General features: G+C 43.0%; 1 protein-coding gene across 1 annotated transcript in view; it reads right to left on the bottom strand.

Annotated features, from left to right (window-relative positions):
- The window catches only part of phaf1 (phagosome assembly factor 1), a 35,667-nt gene extending 22,656 nt beyond the window's left edge, over positions 1–13,011 (bottom strand). Inside the window, exons 1-2 of the mRNA XM_084315504.1 lie at positions 11,959–13,011; positions 8,803–8,885 (exon numbers count right to left, since the gene is read on the bottom strand). Of these exons, the coding sequence (XP_084171630.1) occupies positions 8,803–8,885; positions 11,959–12,022 (147 nt within the window). The 5' untranslated portion in view covers positions 12,023–13,011. The remainder of the gene's footprint in view (positions 1–8,802; positions 8,886–11,958) is intronic.
- Between the last annotated feature and the right edge of the window lie 1,149 nt (positions 13,012–14,160).

Genomic DNA, 14,160 nt, shown 5'->3' with positions numbered 1-14,160 from the left:
TTTAGTGTTTATACACCATCTGAACTTGTTGGCTCTGAAGGTGCAAATCTTATTGATATCCATAGTAGATTACCTGACCATTCAGTACTATGCCTACACTTTCAGGCCGGTGACTCAGTTAATATCCAGAGTACGGTTGAACCCCCGCAGCAAATCAAACCATGTAATAGACACCTGCCTGCTCATTTTCTTTCCTCTGAGATTTGCCGGGGGGCTCTACTAGATGTCATGGAGCTCTTGAACAACGGTCCGAAAAACCAGGAGAATATTGATCTCCGTTACAATAACTTATGTAGTTTTCTGCATAAAGTAATTGGTCGACACTGTGCTATAAAGAAAGGCTGTACGCCCAAAAAGTATTTTAAGACCAAACAACCTTATTGGAATAATGAATTAAATGGGCTATGGCTTAATTTAAGGGCAGCCGAAAAATCGTTTCTAAAATGCAAGGAACAGAGTGTGAGAAGAGACTTACTGAATGAATTTAAAGCTTGTCAAACCAAATTTGATAAGAAACTCAGATTTTTCAAACAACGTTTCAAGAGAGGACAAGCTCTCCATATAGAACAACTACAGGTCAGTAATCCCCAGCAATTTTGGAAATAAATAAATTAAACTAGGCCCCAAAAAGAACCAGACAGTCCCAATGGAGATTGAATCATGTTTTGAAACTGAGCAGATTCTGAAAAAGTGGGAAACCGACTATAGTAGCCTGTATGCTTGTAGTAGTCACCCTTTATTTGATGATGGTTTCCTGATAGAAATATGTAAGTTAAAATGTGAGGCCGAACTTGGGATGAGCAATAGCCCTATAGGTTGTGAATTATTAAATAGTGACATTACGTTAGACGAGGTACAGAGTGTAGTGGACAGAGCGAAACTGAAGAAAGCCATGGGTATTGAGGAGTTGTCGAACGAGGTCCTTAAAACTCCCTATCTGCTGAATGTATTACACTGTTTATATCAAACTTGTTTTCACACAGGCACCATCCCCTCGATATGGAACAAGTCCATTATTAAGCCCATCCCCAAATCTGCAAAAGCTGACCCTAGAGTCCCACTAAATTACAGAGGTATTAGTTTGATCAGTACAGTTTATAAATTATACTCAAGTGTTCTTAATAATAGATTAAATAAATACTTAGAATATAATAAAATGTTGGTGGATGAGCAGAATGTGTTTAGGGCTAAGAGAGCTTGTATTGATCATGTTTTTGTTTTATCATCGGTGGTGAGAGCCAGATTGGACGAGGGCAAGAATACATTGGTTTGTTTTGTTGACTTTAAAAAAGCCTTTGACTGGATTAATAGAAAGCTTTTGGATTATAAATTAATTTGTTCTGGTATTGATGGTCTATTTTATAAGGCCCCATCTGCCTGTCTGCAGCTGAATGATGTTAGAACCGGCTGGTTCCCCATTCGGTGTAAAACAGGGAGATGTGCTTTCTCCCACTTTATTCGCCCTTTATGTTAATGATCTGGCGCAAGAAATCAAGCAAGCCAATCTTGGTATTCCAATAGATAATATAATCCCAAGTATTTTATTGTACGCTGATGATATTGTTCTGTTTGCAGAAAATGAAGCAAATTTACAAAACATGTTGAATATTATGAGTTCTTGGTGCATGAAATGGAGACTTGCTATTAACAGTGAAAAAGCACAGATTATGCACTTCAGGAAAAAACACGAACAGCAGAGTAACTATAAGATTCAATTTGCACCAACGCCCCTGATTTACACACATTCTTATAAATATCTTGGTTTCACCTTTAATGAGTACATGAGCTTCATAGAAGGAAGGAAAATACTCTGAGTCAGCAGGAAGGGCGCTAGGGGGTGTGTTGAGTGAGATGAAAGTGTGCACTGACCTTGGGTTTTCAACATTTACACAATTATTTGATTCATTGGTGGGTTCCGTTTTATTTTATGCTGCATATGGGGTTTTGATGATGCACCTGAATGTAATGCTATCCAGAACCGGGCCATGATATACTTTTTAGGAGTCTATAATAAATACACACCAAAAGGGGCTATAGAAGGGGACATGGGGTGGGGCTCTTGCTTGGTCAAGCAAAAAGGTGAAATGGTTATGGAACCGCCTGGTCCAGCTGCCAAGTGACAGGGTGACAAAAAAGATATTTAACTGGGACAGAGCACACGGTCATCCCTGGTCAAGAGAGATGTCCATGATTTTTTCTTCTGCTGAATTAAGTATGATTTTTATGAACAATCTGCAGTGTAAGGTTCACATAATTAAAACCTAAACTTAGAAAATATGTTATTAAAAATGCGTATTTTACTGAACCTTAATGTTAAACTTAAAGAGAAGACGGAGGTCTCTGTGTGCCCAGTTGAGGGCTGGCACCCTGCCATTGGCTGTGGAAGTGATTCCAAGGTAAACCTGAGGAGGAGCGGTTGTGTGATCTGGGAGTGGTGGAGGATGAATATCATTTTGTTTTTTATTGCCCTTTGTACACCGCTTTGAGGAGGGCTTTATGTGAGAACATTTAAATTGTAAATCCGGATTTGTTTTGGCAGTCCGAGAGTTGTATGTTGAGTTGTTTTTTTCAGTTTTGCAGGATTTTTGGAGAAAGCATGGCACTTGAGACAAAACACATTATATCCTATATAATTGTATATGATTTCATCTTGTTTCTTTGTTTACATACATTGCTTACAGCTTGTGTTATATTACGTTTTATTGTATTTTCTTGTTCTTGTGGCCATCTTGGTCTATATGTCATTTGTCAAGTAATTGGTGAAGTATATTATTATATACTTATTGTTATGTGTCTTGTAAGCCCATATGGGCTGGGCATACACCTGTATGTAAGACACGAAAATAAAAAACATCAAATCAAATAAAAAACTACAGACATATAAACACAAAGACATTACTACAGACATAAACACCAATACATTACACCGTTCATGTATATGCGGAGCGTGACAGTCACGCCATTGTTTTGATATATTATTTTTATATCTAAGTTGAGGCCATTGTTGCGATTTACTAAGGCCCTGTCCACACGCATGCGGGGTGTTATGTAACGAGTCTTAACACTTTCAATGCCAACGATGCCATATGTCGTTTGTTTTTTTATTAGCGATTTGAATTCATATTTCATCAATCTAGTCTCACGTTAGTGCTGCAAACTCTCTGAGCTCCATTGGGAAAATACCGCCCCCTATCGTATCCATGTGGTACTGCACCCCTTTGGAATGGATTGCATGAAAACATAATGGGGGGGGGGGGGGGGTCCAGCTTCCTCATTTTACTTATCGCGCAAGCCACCCGAGAGGATCCAAGTAATTTCCGAGCCCCAAAACAGTGTGGAATACATATTTCCAGTACCCAGCATTGGATCAATAAACACGATCGATATTTGGAATGGCGATCAGGAATTGGAATCATCTTTTTGGAGAACATCTGATCTGAGGTACGGAATCGATTTTACCAGTCTTGGGATAATCAGAGCTATTTTCACAGAGATATCAGCATGTGCCCTATGTGTGTGTGTGTGTGTGTGTGATCAGGGAATAAGAGATTCGATTTTCAGCTCGCTTCTCTAGCGTGCATAAGTACACATATACTATCGATAATCAAGCGTTTATTTAAAAACGATTCATAAATAGGCCGAATTTTTTTTTGTGTATTCCAGAATATTCCAGTAAATGGCGTTTATCACAGAATCTTTATATTTTCCTGAAACTTTAAAAAAACGAGTTTTTCAAAATGGTATAAAACGGAAATGAACCGATTAAAAAACAATCCGCTTCGACAATGTTGACTGCAAACAAGTCATTGATACGCGACGGCCAGATTAGACACATAGCCATAATTTAAGACATAGTTTATGCGTTTGCAAATATGAGAGCTCTATCATTGAAGTGGGTGGTGGCAAGGAAGCACTAAAGCTTGCACCGAGCTCCGGCATTGAAAGTGTTAATGTGCGCGGTTGCACTGTTCGCCCACACGCATTTTTTTTTTTTTTTTTTCAACAAACATGACCATGTTCACGTCTTAAACTCATACTGAGACCTTAGTTTTGGCAAAATTCTTCTGCTCTGTGTGACAATAAATAAATGAATGATGATATGCAATTTAAAACCAAAACTAAGGCCTCAGTATGAGTTTAAGACGTGAACATGGTCATGTTTGTTGAATAAAAAAATTAAATTAAAAGAAAATAAAAATTCCAGATTTCTTTATTTTTTTTTGTCGATCCCGATCTTCGGAAAATCACATGATCGGCCCCGATCCCGATCACGTGATCGGATCGGGACATCCCTAATAGAAACTGAGGTTATTTCCAGTGGTTACAGCAGAGCTGTCCCAAGTAGCGTTATATGAAAATGATTGCAACAAACTTTTGTTCTAAACGTATCGTCTGTGTTGAAGAGTGTTGTGATCGACTGATGATGTCTGTTGTCGCATTCCTTTTTTAATAACTTTCTTTATTGGAAGAGTTTTCAAAATTATGCAGACAGTTATATTATACATCTTCCATTCCCCCCCCCCCCCATTTCCCTTTCCTATCCCCTAACCCCACCCCATCCCCCCCACGAAGAGCGACAACAAACATACATAATACACACGAAAATACAAAATAAAAATATGACAGAAAAAAATATATAAATAAATAAAAAAAACCTATGATACTAATGTAACTGAGATGAAAAGACAAAACATTTTAAGAAATAAATAAAAATAGGGAAAAAACAGAGGGGGGGGGGGGGACTCAGTCGTCACAACCAGGCAGGGATGTCAAGGATTCTATGTGCTTTAAAAGGGGTCTCCAAGTCTTCTCAAAGGTATTCAGGGAGCCAGTAGGGCCTTTGAGGGAGAATCTGAGCTTTTCAAGATTAATAGATAATAGTAGTTCCTTAACCCACCTATTGTGAGATGGAGGTTGAGTATGTTTCCACTTAACACTTTCTATGCCGGGAAACGTGTTTAGACGTCATTCCCGGCCATGCTCAAGTTGCCGGAGGACGCTTTACGTCGTCCTTATATCAATATTTCAAAAATCTGCGATCGGATTCATATGTCCCCTCCGCTGGCCTGAGATCCACCAGCAGGACCCACTGAGCTCTCTGGCGGTTCAGGAGCGCCATCTGGTGGCCGATCGGCGCAATCGCTTAACAGGATGTGCCATAGAGGTTGTGCTAGACGTCCGTAGTACTTCCGGGCACTCGCTATAGGTCCCGGGACTCTGGCTCGTCACGCTACACAGTGATCGATTGCCAATAACTCGATAAACAACATGATTTGGACGTATATACCATTATACAAGCTGGAGATGGACCGGGTAGATTTACATCCCATAATGATAGGATTTCTACTCTACGATGATCGCCCAACGGCGCGCGGAGACTGGGGTGAGTTTCAGCGTGTAACGTTACCGTCTTCGATACTAACTGCTATTATCAACATTTGACCCACATTAGATGATTGGTATAACGCTGCCCACGGAATTATAAACGCCCCCTAGCCCATCCGGTCAACATCAGATGACGTGTAGTAACTTCTAGAAGTACGTCTAGTTGGAATTTTTTATATCGCGCTGATTGCCATAAAACTGTATTGCATCATCAATATAATGCATTTGGGGCTATAGATCACGTTCTGGAGAAAGCTGCAGAAAGAGATGAAAACATACTTATACATTAGACCATACTTTACTATGAATATGTGAATGAAAAAGTTTAACGTTGCTACACAATGAACAATACATATAGGACTTTGAATGGGCCCTAATAATGGCAATGTAGCAATAGAATTTAAAAAGTTATAGCCATGCAAAGAAGGGGTACTTCTCCATAGACAAATAGAGCCGGCAACCTATGGTATATCATGAATTTAACCCAAGGCAACCAAAGTGTTAAAAAGAATAAGTCGCCTGGCCAATAAAGTGGAGAAGGCAAGAACAGGATGTGATATTTTGGAGGGTAGAGGCTGCAGAGGAACACCGAACAAGGCCACGAGAGGATCAGGGGTGATAGTAAGGTTGTAGGCTGTGCCCATAGTTTAAAAAATGTCAGACCAGAATGTGGCAAGGCTGGGGCATTCCTGACCTGACGCTCAGAGTAAACCTGAAGCTGCGGCTAAACTAAGCTCACGTGTTGTCAAGTTATTGTTATAAGGAACCCAGTCCAAACTATAACAGTCTGCATACCCTTAACAATTGTTTGTATTGAGCCGTATTGTACCCATTCTGCAATCTGTTAAATAACGTTTTCATCCATTCATTCTACTAGCGCTAACGTTACTACTTTATTATTACGTTAGCACGTAAGCTAACAAAATCTGCGATCTTTTTGTGAGACTAAACTCCGCTCTGTGTTGATGCTGGTTTTGTTTCATCAACAAATGAGGCAGAACACACAGTGAATGTATCCTTTTTTGTTTATTGCACGTTGTTCTAGCTGCAAACTGTAGAATGTTCGGCTGTGAGCAAGGAGGGATGTTTGTGTTCCAACTGTAAACTATTTTATGTTTGAACTACATCGCCACCTACTGCTTTGGCATTGTACTACATGTATATGACGTCACTCGGTGCGGGGTTTAAACCAGTCGTGTGGACAGTTATATTTTTTTTAATAATAAAAAAAAACGGTGTCAAAAATACCCGTGATCGTGTGGACTGGGCCTCAATGTCTTGCAAAAACTCAAATGTCAGGTGCTACTCTAGGTTTCCACAAAGCCACTGATGTTGGAGCAGGCCGGGCGTGTTGACACCTTGTGACCTAGGTCACTCACACTAAATATTAGTTTCAAGTTATTAGGGGTGTAACGGTACGCGGATACGTACTGTACCGCCTCAATGTGGTCCTCCGGTACAGTACGCGTTGTGCACCGAGCGATTGCAAAGGTATGGAACCTTTTTTTGAGGAACTTAAAACCCCCCGGCCCTAATATAACGTGCACAACTAACCGGATGTTGTTTGTTCATCCCACGCAGCGCGCAGCTACACTGAACGAGAGCTGTAATTCAGCATAGCATATTAGCCTTAGTATGGCGAGTCAATACTAACTGACAAGCCAGTTATTGTTCAACTTTATTGCGAACTTTATCACGCATTTGAAACGGCATCACCCGAATGTGAATATCACTGTCTGGTACACGGAAGAAACATATCCTAGTGCAAACCCAGCTCCCTGTTGCAATCTGTTGCATTCAAGCAGCATCTCGCTATTAATTCACACCGGGCCAAAACAATAACAAACGCCATATGTGTTTTTATAGCAGCAGATCTGCGACCATACTCCGTTGTCGAGAACACTGGGTTTAAGCACATGTTAAAAGTAATATAGCCCGCTACCTAGTTCCCTCTCGTCATTAGGGGGACCCTGATGTAAACAAGACAAACGTCTTTCTCTGGTCTGCATCCCCTTAACACTATAATCGGCAAGGACGCCTTAACACGTCATTCCCCGCCATGCTAATTCTGCCAATGACGCCGTAACACGTGATTGAGATCAATATTTCAAAAATCTGTGATCGCAATCATATTTCTCCCGCGGAGACTTAAGATCTACTGTTGATCCCCTCTCAACTCTCCAACGGTTCAAGAGCGCCATCTGGTGGCCGATCGGCGGATCGCCCAAACCGGAAACGGAAACTGGTGCTCATCCAAAATCGGTCCGACCACTCGCTATAGGTCCCGGGACTCGAGCGCGACACAATGGATAGCGATCCGTTACCAATAACTCGATAAACAACATGATTTGGACGTATATACTATTATACAACCTGGAGATGGATCGCATATTTCAACATCCCATAATAGGAATCTTGTACCGAAAAAAGACCGAACCGTGACTTCAAAACCGAGGTACGTACCGAACTGTGGATTTTGTGTACCGTTACACCCCTATTAAATATAGTGTGTGACTGGATTTAAGACTGTGGGCTAGATCCACAAAGAATGGATTGCACGGAGCAAGTTGCACCCTTACTTAAAATTCATTATGAATTGAAAATGGGGGACCCTGATCATGTAAACAAGACAAAAGTCTTTCTCTGGTCTGCATCCCCTTAACAATTGTGTGTATTGAGCGGTACTGTATTGTACCCATTCTGCAATCTGTTAATAAAGTTTTCATTCAATGAATCAATCTGCACGGTGATTGATTGAAGGAACATTTTATTAACAGATTGCAGAATGGGTACAATACAGTACCGCTCAATACACACAATCTGCTGTGTGTGTGAGGGATGTAACGGTACAGTATCAACCAAAACACCACGGTATACAGAATTTCACTGTATTAACCCCCCTTTTAATTAAACATACTATGGCCCATCAAAAAAACTAACAAAAAGGTATTTTGCTTTGAAGAAAAGTATTGCTTTATTGAACTGAAACGTGTGCGCATACCTGTGTGTGTGTGTGTACATGTGTGTGTACTTGTGTACATGTGTGTGTGTGTGTGTGTGTGTGTGTGTGCGCGCATGCCTGTGTGTGTGTGTGTGTGTACATGTGTGTGTGTGTGTACATGTGTGTGTGTGTGTGTGTGTGTGTGTGTGTGTGTGTGTGTGTGTGTGTGTGTGTGTGTGTGCGCGCATGCCTGTGTGTGTGTGTGTGTGTGTGTGTGTGTACATGTGTGTGTGTGTGTGTGTGTGTGTACATGTGTGTGTGTGTGTGTGTGTGTGTGTGTGTGTGTGTGTGTGTGTGTGTGTGTACATGTGTGTGTGTACGTGTGTGTACGTGTGTGTACGTGTGTGTGTGTGTGTGTGTGTGTGTGTGTGTGTGTGTGTGTGTGTGTGTGTGTGTGTGTGTGTGTGTGTACCCACCTGTTCACTGTACAACACCTGGACGTTCCTGATGACACGACAGTGTTTCTGCAGGATGGAGATGGCCTGGGCCAATGGCATCCCTGACACACACACAGTTATTATTTACTATTAGTCCTCAGTCATCAATAACATTCCACGTGATCGCTATTAAATCAATGTTAAATAGTTAAATAGTAGGATAAGTCACATTTCTCACCAAAGTATTTCTGAAACGTTTAAGAATGTCAATTAATTGTATCACACCTTCCAGACCACGCAGAGCATTATGATAACATGGACTGGACCAAGTGACATTATGATAACATGGACTGGACCATGTGACATTATGATAACATGGACTGGACCATGTGACATTATGATAACATGGACTGGATCATGTGACATTATGATAACATGGACTGGACCATGTGACATTATGATAACATGGACTGGACCATGTGACATTATGATAACATGGACTGGACCATGTGACATTATGATAACATGGACTGGACCATGTGACATTATGATAACATGGACTGGACCATGTGACATTATGATAACATGGACTGGACCATGTGACATTATGATAACATGGACTGGACCATGTGACATTATGATAACATGGACTGGACCATGTGACATTATGATAACATGGACTGGATCATGTGACATTATGATAACATGGACTGGATCATGTGACAGTATGATGTGATTCTCCAGAAACAGATATCATGGTATACATCATTAAAAGGGCGTATGTTTATATGCATTCTTCTCACACCACCCAGCCCTGTCCCAGACACAACCTGTCCTCAACCCTGTAAGACCATTAATTCACCGGCGAACATTATTCCGACATGCTTTCCACGTGTGAGAAACACAGAACATTAAGGTGCTTTGCTTTGATCTGGGTCGTGTCACACAGGATGTTGAATTTAAGTACCGAGGACAATCTGATAAAGTTACTGTGGTTCTTCTGTGTAGCTCAGTGGGTCGAGCAAGGCACTAACACTGCCAGGGTTAGGGGTTCCATTCCCTGTGTAGCTCAGTGGGTCGAGCAAGGCACTAACACTGCCAGGGTTAGGGGTTCCATTCCCTGTCGCTCAGTGGGTCGAGCAAGGCACTAACACTGCCAGGGTTAGGGGTTCCATTCCCTGTGTCGCTCAGTGGGTAGAGCAAGGCACTAACACTGCCAGGGTTAGGGGTTCCATTCCCTGTGTAGCTCAGTGGGTCGAGCAAGGCACTAACACTGCCAGGGTTAGGGGTTCCATTCCCTGTGCAGCTCAGTGGGTAGAGCAAGGCACTAACACTGCCAGGGTTAGGGGTTCCATTCCCTGTGCAGCTCAGTGGGTCGAGCAAGGCACTAACACTGCCAGGGTTAGGGGTTCCATTCCCTGTGTAGCTCAGTGGGTAGAGCTACCATTGCCTTGGCGACTCATGGTAGTCAGGTGACTCATCACGGTACAGTCAGGTGACTCGTCACGGTACAGTCAGGTGACTCGTCACGGTACAGTCAGGTGACTCGTCACGGTACAGTCAGGTGACTCATCACGGTACAGTCAGGTGACTCATCACGGTACAGTCAGGTGACTCATCACGGTACAGTCAGGTGACTCATCACGGTACAGTTAGGTGACTCATCACGGTACAGTCAGGTGACTCATCACGGTACAGTCAGGTGACTCGTCACGGTACAGTCAGGTGACTCATCACTAGGGATGCCCCGATCACGTTTTTTGCCACCGATACCGATCACCGATCGTCGTGATCCATATCGGCCGATACCGATCCGATACCGATTGTTTTTGATTAAAAAGAAATGAAAAATTATTTTATATAAAAAGTTTTTTTTTTTTTTTTTTTATAAAATATATATATTATATAATTAGACTTGTACTTGTATTATCTGCGACTGCGAGACATCGCCACCACGCAACAAGTCAAAATGCTCACTATCTGCAAACAGCTCCACTGTCTGTGTGTACTCTAGTAGCCCAGCTCAAAAGGATTCTCCGGCGCTGCAGCGGGACCCCATTGGTAACGTTAAGTGCTTTGGTCGTTTCACATTCAGCAAGCCCTCAGCTCGAATATGCATTAAATCAATGTTATAAGACATTGATATCAAGAGCTATCTGTAGCTACTGCTAGCCGGCTAGATGACGTTAAGACAGAACTTTAGTTCAATGGGACATTTCGTTTTGAACAGTAAACGAACGTCAGCTAACGCAAGCTAACTGAGGTATGAACATGAACTACTAGACTTTCTGGATCATTTGTTGATATCAGGAGCTATCGGTAGCTAGCCGGCTAAATACCGTTAGACAATGCCTACTAAACGTGAATAGTTGACTGGGTAATTTTGTTTAAACAGTAACGATAGCTAGGTAGCTAACGTTAGCGCAGGTCGAATGCAGTGCACTACAGACTCGAGCAGAGGAGCCGCACCTCTTTGTTTACAAACTCTACACGGGGGCGGGCGGGGCTAGGGAGGAGGAGCAGCGGCAGTTTGCAGGTTGTGTGTGTCTGAGACAGACAGCGAGTGAGAGCTTCGCTTGATCGGTTTCCGCTATCGGCGAATATGACTAATTATCGGAATTCACAGATTGCATATTTATACTGAGTATCGGCCGATAACGATCGGTGGCCGATCGATCGGGGCATCCCTACTCATCACGGTACAGTCAGGTGACTCATCACGGTACAGTCAGGTGACTCATCACGGTACAGTCAGGTGACTCGTCACGGTACAGTCAGGTGACTCGTCACGGTACAGTCAGGTGACTCGTCACGGTACAGTCAGGTGCGGTACAGTCAGGTGACTCGTCACGGTACAGTCAGGTGACTCGTCACGGTACAGTCAGGTGACTCGTCACGGTACAGGCAGGTGACTCGTCACGGTACAGGCAGGTGACTCGTCACGGTACAGGCAGGTGACTCGTCACGGTACAGGCAGGTGACTCGTCACGGTACAGTCAGGTGACTCGTCACGGTACAGTCAGGTGACTCGTCACGGTACAGTCAGGTGACTCGTGGTAAAGGTGCCCATCAAATAAAGAACACACTGAAGTAAACAAACATATGTTGAGTCTGTGACACACAGGTTCAGTGAAATCAGGAGTTTGTCAAAAAACGAACAAGTACAATAAACAAAGGTTAATATGCTGCACTTACCTAACGCGAATTCCCATTGTTCATTTCCTAGCGATCTCTCTGGGACCACTTCCAGATCCAGCATTGGCAAGGAGTCGGGGGGGGCGGCTCCACTCACCACTGGGCCCTGGGGGGCCCTCTGTCTGTCTCTGTCTCACCACAGCCCTGTCTCACTCTACAGACCCGTCTGTTACACACAGGCCTCGATCAATCGCTTCCACACAACATGAAGCAAACACCAAGCGATCACACGCGGTACAAGAAGCTTCACGATGACAGATGATGCTTAAATCGAAGGCAGAATCACCTTCACGTTTCAAAAGCTCTACGTGAAATAATGAACTGTTTGATTCACACTTAAAAAAAAAGGACCTGGCGTATACAGTGAAGTGTGGAATACAGATGTATCTCTAGCTCCGACGGATCATATCTCTTAGCATGCGTTGTGCCACCTGACTGCTGACTTGTCTTACACAGCAGCTGTGTACCTGTCCCTGTCGCTGGCTTATGTGCTTTAAAATCAATATGACATATGGCTCAACAGTGGGAATACAGATGTCACAGTGGTGGACTCAGTGATGATGAGTCACATCTGAACAACAACACGACTTGTTTGGCTTCAGCAGGGTGTGACAGTGACCCAGTGATCCAGTGACAGTGATCCAGTGGAACACAACAAACATCACTCCGTTCATAAATCAACTGAGTGAAGAGGATCTCTCTCTTGATCCAGGCTGATGATCTGCTGTGACTGATGGCTGCTTCTTATGAAAGCATGGAGCTGCTGGTTATGCGACGTGTTAGCAGCTCATGTTATTAACCCGTTATCATCACCCGGTCCTTCGTCAGAGACGGCATCACATGTACAATACATATAAATAAATCACGTGTCTAAAACAATGTCCTCAGAACGAACCCACGGTTCTGGCCACGACGTCAACAAAGACACCTCTTCCTCCCGACCAGCAGCGACCAGCGCGACACAGATAACAACTCTTTTCTCTTTTCACAACGTTGTATGACTCGTGTCCTTATTATTAATGTCATTGATCGCCAAACGAGGTGTATATATCTCCGTTGGCTTTATGGTTTAATAATAATGTCGCGAGCAGCGGATAATAAGAGGGAGACACGGTGGAAACTAAACACGAGCAGCTTCCAGCAGCAACAACAACAGCCAGCAGCGGCCAGCAGGATCAGCTGACTGTTCTACTTCCTGTGTGCGTCACTGCAGCGTGAGGCGGCGTGTTGACGTCGTCACGTAGAAGAGTGGGTCGGCGTGCTGACGTCGTCACTGACACGCGAGTGGGTCGGCGTGCTGACGTCGTCACTGAAGCGTGGCTCGGCGTGCTGACGTCGTCACTGAAGCGTGGCTCGGCGTGCTGACGTCGCTCTTCCTGGCCGACGCCCAGTTGATTGACGGTTATTATCATAGATATATATATATCTATGGTTATTATGGCTAGAAGGTTTAAGTTGATTTGGATGGATTAGCTGTTACAAATGGCAACAGCTCCTCTTCCTGGGGTCCACACACAAAACAATAAATACAAACAAACAACATAATTAAAAATAAAACCAACAATACACAGTTTATTTATCTCAATGATATTGACGACACAGCAGATAAAAACGGACTACATATCTTTCATCTTAATGTAAATAGCCTCAGGCACAAACTGGCAGAAATAAGAAATCATTTCAGTAGCGGAAAGGTAAACATACTATGTTTCTCAGAAACCAAACTGGACCCATCAGTAACAGACCCGGAAATTGAATTAGAGAACTATTCTTTAGTCCGCAATGACAGGAACAGGCATGGAGGAGGTGTCTGTATGTACATCCATCAAGACACCAAATTTATTAACCGTACAGACCTAGATCATGAGGCTATTGAAACTGTTTTTGTAGAAATTCTATTTGAAAGGGCTAAATCTGTTCTAGTCGGCACAATTTACAGACCGCCAGACCAAAATGGCTTTTATGACGTGTTGGATGAGTGCTTAGCTGGAGTTGAGGATACAGAAATGATTCTTATTGGGGATTGGAACACGGATATGCAACAAAAAGATGCACCCGTCTTCAAATCCTACAATAGGTTTTGTGATCTGCACGGCCTCAGCCAACTAATCACACAACCCACACGTGTGTGTGAGTCAACTCAGACTACCATTGACCTCATCCTGACCTCTGACAAGTCCAAGATCGCCAACAAAGGGGTTA

Source organism: Notolepis coatsorum, assembly GCF_963971535.1.
Source record: "Notolepis coatsorum genome assembly, chromosome: 6".
NCBI lineage: Eukaryota > Metazoa > Chordata > Actinopteri > Aulopiformes > Paralepididae > Notolepis > Notolepis coatsorum.
The sequence above is the reverse complement of the archived record's forward strand: the minus strand, read 5'-3'. Positions and strand labels throughout refer to the sequence as shown.